The sequence below is a fragment of the Aythya marila genome (assembly GCF_965140915.1).
Source record: "Aythya marila genome assembly, chromosome: 1".
NCBI lineage: Eukaryota > Metazoa > Chordata > Aves > Anseriformes > Anatidae > Aythya > Aythya marila.
The window spans coordinates 92012910-92025167 of record NC_139042.1 but is presented as its reverse complement, the minus strand read 5'-3'; the positions used below and the strand labels follow the sequence as shown (position 1 = coordinate 92025167).

The 12258-nt window shown below is 42.7% G+C and overlaps 1 protein-coding gene across 2 annotated transcripts in view; it reads right to left on the bottom strand.

The window, feature by feature from the left end:
* Positions 1–583: 583 nt before the first annotated feature.
* The window catches only part of LOC309878009 (cystathionine beta-synthase-like), a 32811-nt gene continuing 21136 nt past the window's right edge, over positions 584–12258 (bottom strand). The window contains exons 13-18 of one of the 2 annotated variants that reach the window (XM_082760071.1): positions 11756–11830; positions 10904–11038; positions 9815–9923; positions 9023–9052; positions 6363–6447; positions 584–5190 (exon numbers count right to left, since the gene is read on the bottom strand). In XM_082760071.1, the coding sequence (XP_082616197.1) occupies positions 5081–5190; positions 6363–6447; positions 9023–9052; positions 9815–9923; positions 10904–11038; positions 11756–11830 (544 nt within the window). In that variant the 3' untranslated portion in view covers positions 584–5080. The remainder of the gene's footprint in view (positions 5191–6362; positions 6448–9022; positions 9053–9814; positions 9924–10903; positions 11039–11755; positions 11831–12258) is intronic. The other variant, XM_082760072.1, reaches the window with a different exon arrangement.

The window sequence follows — 12258 nt, the reverse complement described above, 5'->3', positions numbered from 1 at the left end:
AGCTTTACTCGCTTGCCTGAGCACTAGTGTGTCCTCACCCTGCTTTAACTTGAGCAGTTGCCAAGAGGGAGTGGAGCTGAGCAGCAGCATGCAGACACAGCTCTGAAACAGCCTAGTCAGCCCCACCGTTTTCCTGCAGATTAAGCCACAGAACAACTGTGTGCGTGTTACTTGCGTTCATGCACCTATTACCTTTCTAACCTCACTTCAGGTCCCTTCGTGTTGCCTTCTCCCAGATGCAGGCGAGCCCATACCCTTTGGATTCATTCACAGATACCGGTCCACCTGACTGCGCAGGCAGCTCTTCCTGTAGAAACTTCAGCAGTGGTATTTCAGACCTACCTCTTCATCTTTCTTGTATGATACAGAAAAAACAGGAGTGTAATAGAGCCATCCCTGAGAAGCAGCCCATGGCCTGGCTCACTGACAGTCCTGCAGCTCCCTGGGGACAGAAGAAGAGAGCTGCAGTCCATACACGAAGTGGGAGATCATCTGCAGCCGACAGAAAACTTCATCCAGTCTACAGCCTAATTAATATAGCTTCACCTTGAACTTCCATTAAAAATAAACCGAGTCATTCTGCAATCAAACAGCTTTTATTGAATTCTTTATATTGTATTGTGAAGGTTTGTGCAATAAATACAGCACGTAGTATTGATTTCTCCCAGCTCCTACAAGCATAAAAAGACTTCCCTTTCTCACAGGAGCGTGTTGACACTACGCAGGAGGAAAGGCTGCTGGACGACGGCGGCAACGCTAGGCAGCTCCTACCGGCGAGTGTGCTGTGTGAAATCCACACCGAAGCTTTCAGAAACCATTTATGGATGAGCTTGGTTGGCAGCTGAGAGGAACTCAGCTATACGATGCTCTGGAGTCAGCCATAGCTTGTGGAAAAAGTGGGAAGTAATATTGGTCATTGCAACTCCAAGGTGATCCTTATGTTGTTGCCTGGTAACTTCTTGCAAAACGTACAGTTTTTACTGGGTAACGGTCTTCAGGTGAGGAAACAAAAGGATTTTCACAGAGCCAACACTGAAGCAAGAGGACTGATACTCTCTTACAGTGACACACAAACACAGCATAAATTGTTTATATAAATAACCATGTGCAAAATAGTTTTCAGGCTTACGGTCAGCATTTGCTTAACCAGTACAGGTAAACAGAAGATGCAGGCACCCATTTCAGGAAAACAAAAAATAAAAAAATACCGTAGTTCTGTTCAAGTTTTGGACTTTTACTTTGGGTTAAAGACCAAACAAGCAAACAGATGTCTTTCTTGGTCCTCACAGTATTTGAAACAGATGCGTCAAGCATTAATACAGCCCTACAACTGCTCACTAGGATCAATGTGACAGAACACTTCCAAGTATGCAGAAAAGCAGCACGCTCATGAACTTTCACATCACAGCCCCCTTCTCCTTGCTGTCATCATTCCTACTACAAGAAAGAGCTCTGGAAAGTTTTTCAGTCATTCAGTGACTCCAGCTATTTCCCCAGCTCCTCTGATCAAACAGGGCTGCTGCTCTCAGTAAGAGCAGCTGGTGACCACCATCTCCTTGGGTCAGTTTAGAATGGGAAACAGCTCCTGCTCCTAACCAACTGCACATGCAGAGCAGCTGGATTACTTCAGGTTACTCACTTGGATTGCTCCAGTGTCACATCCCTGCTTCCCCGCCGGCTCCAACCAACCCTTCCTTCTTAGTCAGCAATACCACCTGTTTTTCATGACATGGCAGAGATCAATTTATGAACAGCAAACTGAAATAGCAAGCCGAAATTGTCACACTTTTCTGTGCCATTAATCCTCTGCTTCCTCAACCCTGTCTTAGTAATCTTACTTCTTGGACTGCTCTTCTGAAAATAACTTGAGGAATCTCCTTCTACCCTTCTCATATTTCTTGCAATTCAGTTAGGCTGGGACATGGAGTTTTGAGAGGGACAAAAAGAAAAGGGAAAAAATCCTGAAGTGTCTCTCCCCACAGCCAAGATCAGATGGAAAAACGTGTGGAAAAAAAAACAAAACAGATAAAACACAAAGCCAACTTTTAAGAGCAACAGTAATGGCAAAATTTAGCAGCAGTGACAGCTACAACTGTAGCAAACACTTCAGTTAGCAGCATCTCGTGAAGGCACAACATGTATAGATATGTATGAAAATATATCTGACAACAGTATTTGAAGTAATTGGGAAAGGAGTTCAGAAGTTTGGCTGAAATAGTAATACCTACAGGGACACAACTGACCATTTACACACTGTCTATGCTAAGATGATTTAATAAGCAGATGATTTAAAAACCGCTAAAAGAAGAACCATGCCCTTAACTGTGCTAAATTATTTATTACCCCCTGGGGAGGTAGCTCAAAAATACAGTTTGAAAGATGACTTCTTACAGCTATCACTGACAGAGTGTAAGGCAGAGCTGTTCAGCCTGGAGAGGTTAATCCAGATTTGAAAGAAGCATCTTTAACACACCTATCTGGTACTCGCACCAGGTTCAGCTTTCCCCAGGCAGAGCACCGAAGCTGGGGTTGCTCCTACAGTGAGAAAGAAATTACCACAAAGCATGAGGTTAAAGAAAAATATTTAAAAAAAAAACTACCGTCCTCTAGAACCAATTATTAATGAATGGTACATTTTATTTTATTTTTGTTAAACTTTGTGGCAGTTTATTCCAGAGCCCTAGGAAAAGTTGTCTTAAATCTCAAAGAAGTGTATGAATTTAATGGTTAAACCACAGTTTCAGGGAAGTATCTCCTGGTGTAACTGACCCCTTTCCTACAACTGGTGTTACAGATGAATCATTTCTGGAAGGTGCCTCCTCTCCCCAGTGAGCCACGTTGTTGACTCTTGCTGTCTAGCTTCTACAAGGAGAATTTGAGAATATTAATCCAGCCCCTGACAAAGTCTCACAAGGTGGATCTAAACTGTTATTTGTCCTTCTTCAGGCTCAGCCTGCAGTATTTGCACGCGAGGGATAAAGCATCAAGCTGTAGGTGCTGGAATTAAAACTGCAAGGGTCATCTGCTTCCACCCAAGCCACAGACAGCAGATCCCTTTGGTGATTCAGCTGCTTCCTTTCTCTCCTCACCTGACAGCAACACAAGACCTCCAACTCCCAGCTGTTTGTTCAGTCTGCAAGTCTCCACCACCACCATCACTTACTGGAGGAAGCAAGTGATTTTTTAAGAGACTGGGGGTCGTGCTACTTCATCAGAAGGGAGAGCCAATGTTTAAGAAAGTAAACTGAATAAGTACAGAATAAACTTAGCATCCATCGACACAGCTTTAAGGAGTTAACAGAAATCTATCGGAGACTTCATTACCAAATTTTTTAGCATTCACCAAAAAAGCAGCAGCTAGAAGGCCAAACAGCCCATCACGCTCTTGGCAGGCAGACACCACCACTGGTGTCACCTCTTTGTCTTTGAGCTCCTGCTTCCCCTCGTTTTTCTGCTCTCCTCAAGGCCTGAATCACCCAACACGGAACCACAAAAGGTCGGATTTATGCTTTTGCTCAGCAGTGATGTGGGACAGGGCTCTCTGAAGGGGGACAGAGGACACCTCTCCTCTGAGCACACAGTTCCACCATGTAAAGCAAATTCCATTGCCACAGGGAGGCCAGTGGGGTAGAAAAAAATCAATTTACAGCAGGTAGAAGGTAGTAAGTGCCATTGGTTTTTTTTTGTTTTGTTTTTAAATAACACCTTTGTTTTCTCTTATCTGATTCATTGCCTTTTTTTTTTTTTTTTAAACACTATCTTACCACCAGTAGCCCCAGCCAGCTGTAGTGTTTTCTTACTGCAGTGGAAAGAGATAAGCTAAGAAGAATGTCACTGTTGCTGATCATAATCTGTATTCTTGGCAAAAGGCCGGTCAGCATACGATGATTAGAGCAATCTTAATTAAGACAAAGAATAGCTACTCTTCTCCTTTAACCACAGAGCGATTCCACCCATCATTACCACTAACAGAAGTCGGAAGAGCACGGTGTGGCTGAGCTGCTACTGCCAACAAACTTTGCCATGGCTACACGGGTCAATCTCTATTGAGAAAAATCCAGAGAATTATGGAAGTGGTAAAAAGTTGTAGCTGTATTCACCTGCTGCACATTACATGAAGGAGCTCCAGCTTGGGAGTACTTGAACAGGACATCAAGAAAAAAAGTGTTCACAGATCTTGACAGATTATATTTGGCTTCTTTTTTATTAAAAAAAAAAAAGAAGAAAAAAAAATAAAAAAAGAGCAGGCATAAATATAGATAAAGAGGAGGGTGTGTGGTAAGGAGAAGGTCCTAGATGGAACAGCATTCTTCAGGCAAGAGGCTCAGTCTTACTTTCTAACCTTTCCACCCATGCTTATCAATGTACAGTTGGAAAAAAAAAAAAAAAGAAAAAAAGAAAGGTCTATCTTTGCAGTGAAAGCTGTTGTGCTGTGTAGAAGAAAGTCACTATTTTGTCTGTCAGTTCGTTGTCAGGCCTCCAGTCATGTCAGTTTTGTCTCAGAGGAGCTGGTTGAGCTGAACACCAACTTTAGCTCTCACACTTGCCCCCTATTTCACACTGATCTCACCGAAAGGGAAACACTCTCCACACCCTAATACCGTTTTGTCTCTACACTCATTGTCTAACTTAACACCCCTGCACAGAAGGGAGAAAAAAAAATAATAAAAAAGCTTTCCAGAGCTCTCCTGGACCTCTGCTTTAGTAACTCTGTATCAACATGTTTAATGCATCTGAAAATGTTTTTGAGAAGCTGTACTTTGGAAACAACGGGTAAGGAACACACCAGTTAATTTAGGCAACATTTTTACATACACATGTATAGGTATAAAAATAAATTGTCTTAAGAAATATCGTGTAACCTGATTAGTAAACAAGTTCCCAGAAGCTGTGCAATACGCTAAAACGCACTGGCTGTATAGCTGACACCAGGATAGCTCATTGCTTATTTCCAGAATTTAAAAAAAAACACACACCTTAAGGACAGAGCATTCGACCTAAGAAATAAACCCGATTATTTTTTTGTTGTTGTTGGAGATTGCAAAACATTGCTGACGAGGCTCCGGGCTGCTCCTTGACTTTAGTTGGACTTTCTTTCCCGTTCTCTGGCGGTTACGAAGTTGAGCAGGTCAATGGCTGTGACGATGCCAAACACCATTTGCCGCTTACTGGAGGAGCCATCGGTGTGATCTACACGGAAACAGAAAGAGGGGATTTAGGAGGCACACAGGTTAAATACCTTCCCACCTGGTTTTAATGGAGTTGGTTGTAAAGCCAGGTGCCCAAGCGATGTCCCCTGTATGTTGAGGGGAGCCCCAAAGTCATCTTGGCCGACAGTCACAGGGGGAATGGCAAGGACTTTCAGTTCAGAAAGGCCCCCTAATAAAAGGCCTGTAGGAACTGAAGCAGCATAGAAGGAAAAATAAGGATCCATTGTTGTTAATTTCAACATTAAAATTCAAACCAAACCCTTTGTTACAGAGCATATTTTCCTCATATGTTAAGTTTCTGCCACTCTATCTGAAATAGCTGCAAATTGATAATATCCCATTTGAACCAACCATCACTGGAGCAGGACATGCAACACTACTGTCCTCCTACACCCCTGTCAAATACAAGGTGAGCATAAAATCACAGTGCAGCATCTTCCCATTCATATCTTAAATCTTTATCCACCCTCCGAGCATTTTTGCACTGAGAGCACAGGTTCAGGGGATTTTACATTGTGACCACAAAGCTTTGATCTGGAAACCAAATGATCTGAAGGACCTCTGGCCCTTTACCTATGGTCTAGAGTACCTCATTCCTTCAGTCTGGCTGTATTGAGATGCTTCACCTACTTATGCTCGATTTGTTCAGCCAGCTGAATTGTCCTGGACTTTTAATTCACCCTTTTCATTTATTTTTTTTTTCAATAAAACAAAATTATTCGCATGTAGCAGTGATATCCTCAACTTCTGAAGATTTTTTTTTTAAAACAGTCACTTCCAGTTCAAAAAGGAAGCAGCGTAAAGGGTTTTGAAAAGGTTGAAGAGTAGGGTTTGTAGCAAAAATATAAATTGTAAAATTATAAACTGTCCAATGAAAGGGAATAAGTTATTTCAAATGAGATACAAGAGAAAAATATTAAACTATCTTTAGAAGGTGACGTCAGCATTGACATCTATTTCTTACTGCACTTCATGAAACTGAAGATTTTACGTTAGAAGGGAAAAAAAAAAAATGAGTTAACCTGGGACACACAAAGAGCATTTGGCTATTTGGCTTCCTTAGAGCATGTTTACACATTCACACTTGCACGTGCTTCTTCTTATCGTTCTTAAGAAGATTACATCTTGCAAGGTGCAGGATATCATACTCACACTGAATTTGTTCATGGACCACTAGAGCAAAGTGGTCTATCTCCAGGATATGAGAGAGCTTCCCCAAGTTGTCTTTCAGGTTAATCTGAAGAAAGAGTTACAGAACTTCAATAAAGCAGTCCACTATATGTTTATAATTCCCATATATTCCATCTAGCGTTAAAAGCAGTACGTCAGCATTTATATTCTGCTCACATCCTAAGTATTGTAAAACACCAGCAAATCAAGGTTGAGTTAAAAGATCAGAGATTTTTTCCTTTGTCTCTGATTTCCAGGAAAAGAAACAAAACAGCACGTGAAATCTTCATTCTGATTCTGGAAACAAAATGAATGTAACGAACAGCTGAAAAATTTTTATGAGGGAGAGGGTAAAAAGTAATCCATGTGTAACAGGAGTGTGTACCATAAAACTCGAGATTATACTCCGTGATTTTACTTCAGCAAGACTGGGAAAGTGAATGAATCAGGCTGCAAATCATTGTGGAAGTGAATAAAATCTGAGAACGCAGCAGGGTAACAGAGAAAAGCCCAAACCAGCCAAAACCAAAAATAAGAGTGAACATTACTTGGCTAACACCCTATGCTGGTATAAATCAAGGAACTGAGAATCTCTAATTCCTTTTCAGTGAAATGGTTCAACTTGGCTAAGACTAAACAAGAAAGCACTCCGTGTTGGCTCTACAAAAAAAGAATACGGGCCCTTCTGAAACACTAGGCTAATCGCCACCTGGAAACATCTGAAAGAATGCATAAAGCTGTTCTTCCTCCACGCTTTGAAGTAGTTAGCAGCACCAACGCGTCTATTATCCAGGTGACCCTCCCCAGCTGACAGCAGCAGCCACTACCGGATGTACTTTCATTAAAGGGGATTAAATTAATTTGTAGTAAAGAGAAGTCTTGCACTGCAAATGAAAGGCAGCTTTTATTCTGCAACCAGCTCAACTTTTGACTGGGAAATAAACACCACCAACACGAACAGTTGGGCTGGACGGGAACCCAGCGCTCTGGTTTCCAAACTGTAAGTGAGAAGAGATCAAAAGGAGGATTCCCAGCAGCCTTAATTCCCTGTGTTTAAAAGGACGAGCAGGCTACGGTGCGTACCAAAGCATCGATCCTTAAGCTTATGTGTAAGGCAAGGGGCGGGGGGAATTTGGACTTGCTGCCAAGTCACGTTAGCTGTCCATCACCACCACTGGCAGGCAGTTTTGTGCAAACCTAGCTCCAAAGCCTAACGTTTGGCTTTAGGTTCAAAGCTCACCGAGGAGCAGAGCCCCTTGCCATCTCGTTGTATATTACCAACAGGTCTGTCTTCAGGGACTGGATAAGCTAAACGACCAGGACAGGCAGCCCTTAGGCAGGATGGGGACAGCTGTGAAGACCTAAACATGTTTTTGAAGTGTTTAATGGAAAGTTGACAGAAGTCCCACAGTTCTCACCTATCTCACTGCTGCTTATTTAATCTCCCTAACTATTTTGCTCATGAGTTTTCCCACATTTGGTCTTTTATTATTCTTATTTAAAAATGTGCTAAATCCCTGTGGCGGTCAGCCTACAGACGTGACTGGGGCTGCTTGTCTGGCCCTAAGAGCAAGTGACAAGGCACTGCGCACGTCCCTGCAACTGAATTATCTCCTTTGCCAAAAGGAGGCTCTCATCCACTGAGGATGCTGAGGATTAAATGATTTAGGACACTGACCAAAGTCACCCTAAGGAGCAGGCTAGCAAACACTAGGTATAGTAAAAGGAAAGTGTCAGTCCACACCCCAGCCCTCTTTTCTGTTAAAGCCAGACAAGAAACCTGCTGAGGCTATGTCTGCACCACACCTAACAGATGTTAGCAGCTGACACAAAGCTATTTATTCTGGGGAGAAAAGGGGTAAAAAGACCCCAAGGTACTCGAGCTAACACCTGATTCCACAACAATGGTCCTGCTCTCCACTGACACACAATAGTTGTTTGCATTTGCAAGTCGTTTGTAACTAGTGCTTCAAAGCCCTTGGATGTTATCCTGCTGGTATCTCTACAAAAGGTAGAAGCCGTCATCTTAAAATCTCTCAGAGTAAAGGAAGAAAACAATCGTGTCCATCAAAGAGCTTTCTGCATTGCTAAAAGACAGTTTTGCCTTAGTTGTCACAGGCTAAGTAGACCTCTTTTATTGACACACGTTGTGGTACAGATCCTAACTGTAGGATATCCTAAGTCATTTCAGTGACACAGATGATCTTTTCTCCTAATTTAATCAGTAAACAAGCCAAATAAGCTTGACTAAAGTGGTAAGAAAAGCAAAATCCACAATACTTCTGAGGTTATGTGCATTTAACCATGTTTTTCCATTAAGTCATCAACTCAAATGAAAAATAACCAGTGAACGATGCTTTCAGTTAGCATGTTAGCAATACCACCACTCGTGTTGCTCCCCTTCCATCCTCCACCAAGAAACGTCAGAGCTGAAAAGAAGTGGTTAAGCTGTTCTTTACTGAAGAAGCATGAGTAAGTTCAAGCTGTCCATGGAGAAAAGCCACAACCTCAGAAGTGCAGAGAATCGGCTACTACGGCTATCACCACTGTAGCTACAGAAGCGATTGCACAACACCAGCCCCAGAAACTCTTAAGGTGTCCAAGTGAGGGAGGACGGGAACTGAAGAGTGTTTTTTACGCACCACATTTCCACCTGACGCTTCATTATCTGCCTGGGAAGGAAAAAATACATTTACATTTGGTCTATGAAGAGCTAGCATTCCCTCTCAGCCTCAGGGACTTGGTAGTTCACAGGCTGACCAGCAGCTTTACACATACTGCCTGAAGACAGCATCTCATCTACTGTGAGACTGTTGAAACTGAAAAGCTGGTGGAAGCTCAGTCAAGCATTCCATGTTAAGAAAATCTTTCTCCTGTAAGCGAAGCAAAGAAACAGCAACAATATTGATATCTTTCAGAGGAGCACCCATGCAGCTGGGAAGTTGTGGCCTCTTGCTACGTGATATTGGATGGACAGGTGAAACTGGCTAATGTCAAAATTCACATATCCTGACAACAACAGCTTCCACCAGCCATCCAACCCTGTTTTAGGAAGGTGTGTGATACAAAAGGCAAACAGTTGCCCTTTTAGAGTTGATACAGAAATGATTTAATAGGAGCTGTTTCAACATCTCGCTGTCTTTTCAGCTGGATACTCATCGCCCAGATATATGCTGTTTATTTTGGGAGGGAATAAAGTGCAAGAATGGCAGCAGAAAGCCTGCTGAATTAATAGAACAGCCCAACATAGAGCCACAACACAAGCCTGGGAGCTACTGAGTGACCTAGGACAGAGTTTAAGCAAGTCCCATGTCTGCGTTCAGTAACCGCTGTTCCTTAAGGTCCCAGGTAAACCTCACCCAACCCGATGCCACTGCAGTCTTAGGACACCCACACTAGTATTTTACACCAGAGGACTGGAAATTGTTCCTTACCTGTTTGAATTGCTTGTAGATCACTTTGCTGACTTCATCTGAAGGCTGAACTTTTCCAGCAAGCAGCGAAGAAAGCATGTTACCTAGGGTAACCATGCCCAGAATCACCCTGGGGAAGAAGAGAAATAAAATTAGCTAAACAATACAATAGCCTTTGTTCCTGTAGGTAAAAGCACTCCCTTCCAGCCAGCCTGCAGATGTCAGTTGAGCAGTTTCACTGCATAAAGCACCATGATTGATGGGATATAATTGGATTTTATGTCTCTGCAGGAGATACCTGGAGTCCAGTGCTCAGACGTTCTGGCGACTCACACAGAAGCCAGCAGGTGCTGTGGGTGGCTGGCTGGCCCTCCTGAGCATCTAGCTCAGAAGAATACCTCCAGCTCTTGCAGCCAGAGACCTTTTGAAAAGCAGACCTCATTGTTTTATGCCTTCATTTGTCCTTTTTGAAAGGTGTGGCAAGGCCAAAGCCAAGCCCTCCTCAATGTTGATCATTCCCCTTCTCCCTGCAAGCACGTTAAAAGGACTGTAATAACTAATCCCTGGTGTTAACACTGACTGGAAAGAAACTGAGCAACTGTTCATTATTCAGCCTGTCTGACAAGGGACCAACAGGGTACCAAGGCACACCAGTTTCCTGGGAGCAGCCTGGTTTGTAGGGATCACTCCATCTTACACGAATGATCTCAAGATGATCTCAAGTAACATGATGATCCCAAGAAATTGGGTGAAAGCTGTGGTGACAATGGGTGGGTTTGGCCCTGTTTGTTTTAAACGCAAAGTTTTGTTTTGGTAAGTTAAACGGCTGTTGTAAAAACAGAGCCATCCTGCAGAGACACACTGAGTGAGTATACCATAATAATCCCTAGTGGCTTACTACATGAAAGGCAGGAGAGCCCCAGCATGATAACACATTAAGCCCACCCCTGGTGTGGCAACATATAAAGCAACATTTCTGCACTATGTCACTGTAACTGAAGAAAGATGAGAGAAAGCTGATTATATTTCTGTTCAGCACTTAAAGACCTCCCCTGGGACCTGGTGAGAGAAGCGATACGGATGGATTAATAGAAATGTATGTGGACATACCCAGATTCATCAACAACTGGTACCTGGTCGAATCCCTTCTCTCGGAGGATTTCAATAGTCTTTGCACAGGTGACAGTGGGAAGCACAGTCAGCGGAGCCGAGAGGCTTAACTCCTGAACACTGATGTTCCACCACCTGGACAAAACAAAAACAAACCAACGCAAGTCTAACGGAGAGAACAGAACCAGATGATCACGTACCATGGAATTCACCACCACGGGAATGACAAAAGGCTGCAAGGACGAGACTGGACTCCGCCAGAGTCAGCAGAAGCTTGAAGGCTTTCCAGTTCTTACATCAACACAGGAAAGTTACCCTGGTGTGAGAAGGCTTTAAGACTGAGCCAATTTTTCTAGCTCATCTACATTGTAGTATTGCAGACAGTTAGTGAAGACTAGGCTCCCTAGTTTTATTATTTATATCTTACACAAGAACAAAAAATTTAGATTCCTTCTTAAAGAGCTAGCCATATTTACAGATATTACAAGTCTACAGAAGATTCTCCCTCAGCTATGTAGACCTAGACCTGTAGTGCTTTGCCCTCAAGAACTCTGGCTTGGTAGAGTTCTCCAAATACTACTTTTTTCACTTCAGACACAACCCCTTTCATTCCAAAATCATTAAGTATCAAGTCGTCTTCTGCTACCATGCAACTCAAAGAAGGAAATTAAGGAATCTAAGCAGATTTGATTAATATCCACAGTTATACACCACCACAGTAGCATGAAAGGTTAACTAAAAACCAAAGGAAACAAACCCAAATTGCAAGGAGATTTCAATTAGCAACTGCCACAGAGACAGCTGTTAAACAGAACAGAATCACAAAAATCCAGATGTATCCGACATGCTTACCAAGGCTTTTTGACAAGGTCTTCTTCTTTCATGAACCCTTTCTGAATCATCCATTTGTCACTCAAGAACTTGGACCTGGACAGAATCAGGTAATAAAAAAAACTCGTTAGCAGGCTGAATATCTGACAGCAATACTAATAGCACAGAGGTGACTGTTTACAGCTCCCTATCACTAACAGTTAAAGTGTAATTGAAAATACACTGCATTTGCCATCCAAGCTTACCAGCCAGGGACATAGTGAAGAAATACTCATAGGAAGAAAAAGGAATCCCATAGGAAATGAAGCTTCAACTACACCAGTCCCTTGCAATATGATAAAGAGACAGCCTGGAACGGAGAAATCTGTACTCAGTCGAGGTCTTTCTGCAGTTCATAGTCAGCTATCACAGTAGATGACCAGACAACACAACAGCATCGTGTTGGATGCGACAGCAGTCATGCAACACGGCAAAGGACAGCATGTTTTGGTACGCATTTCAGTGTGGTGGGAGAGAAATTTCTT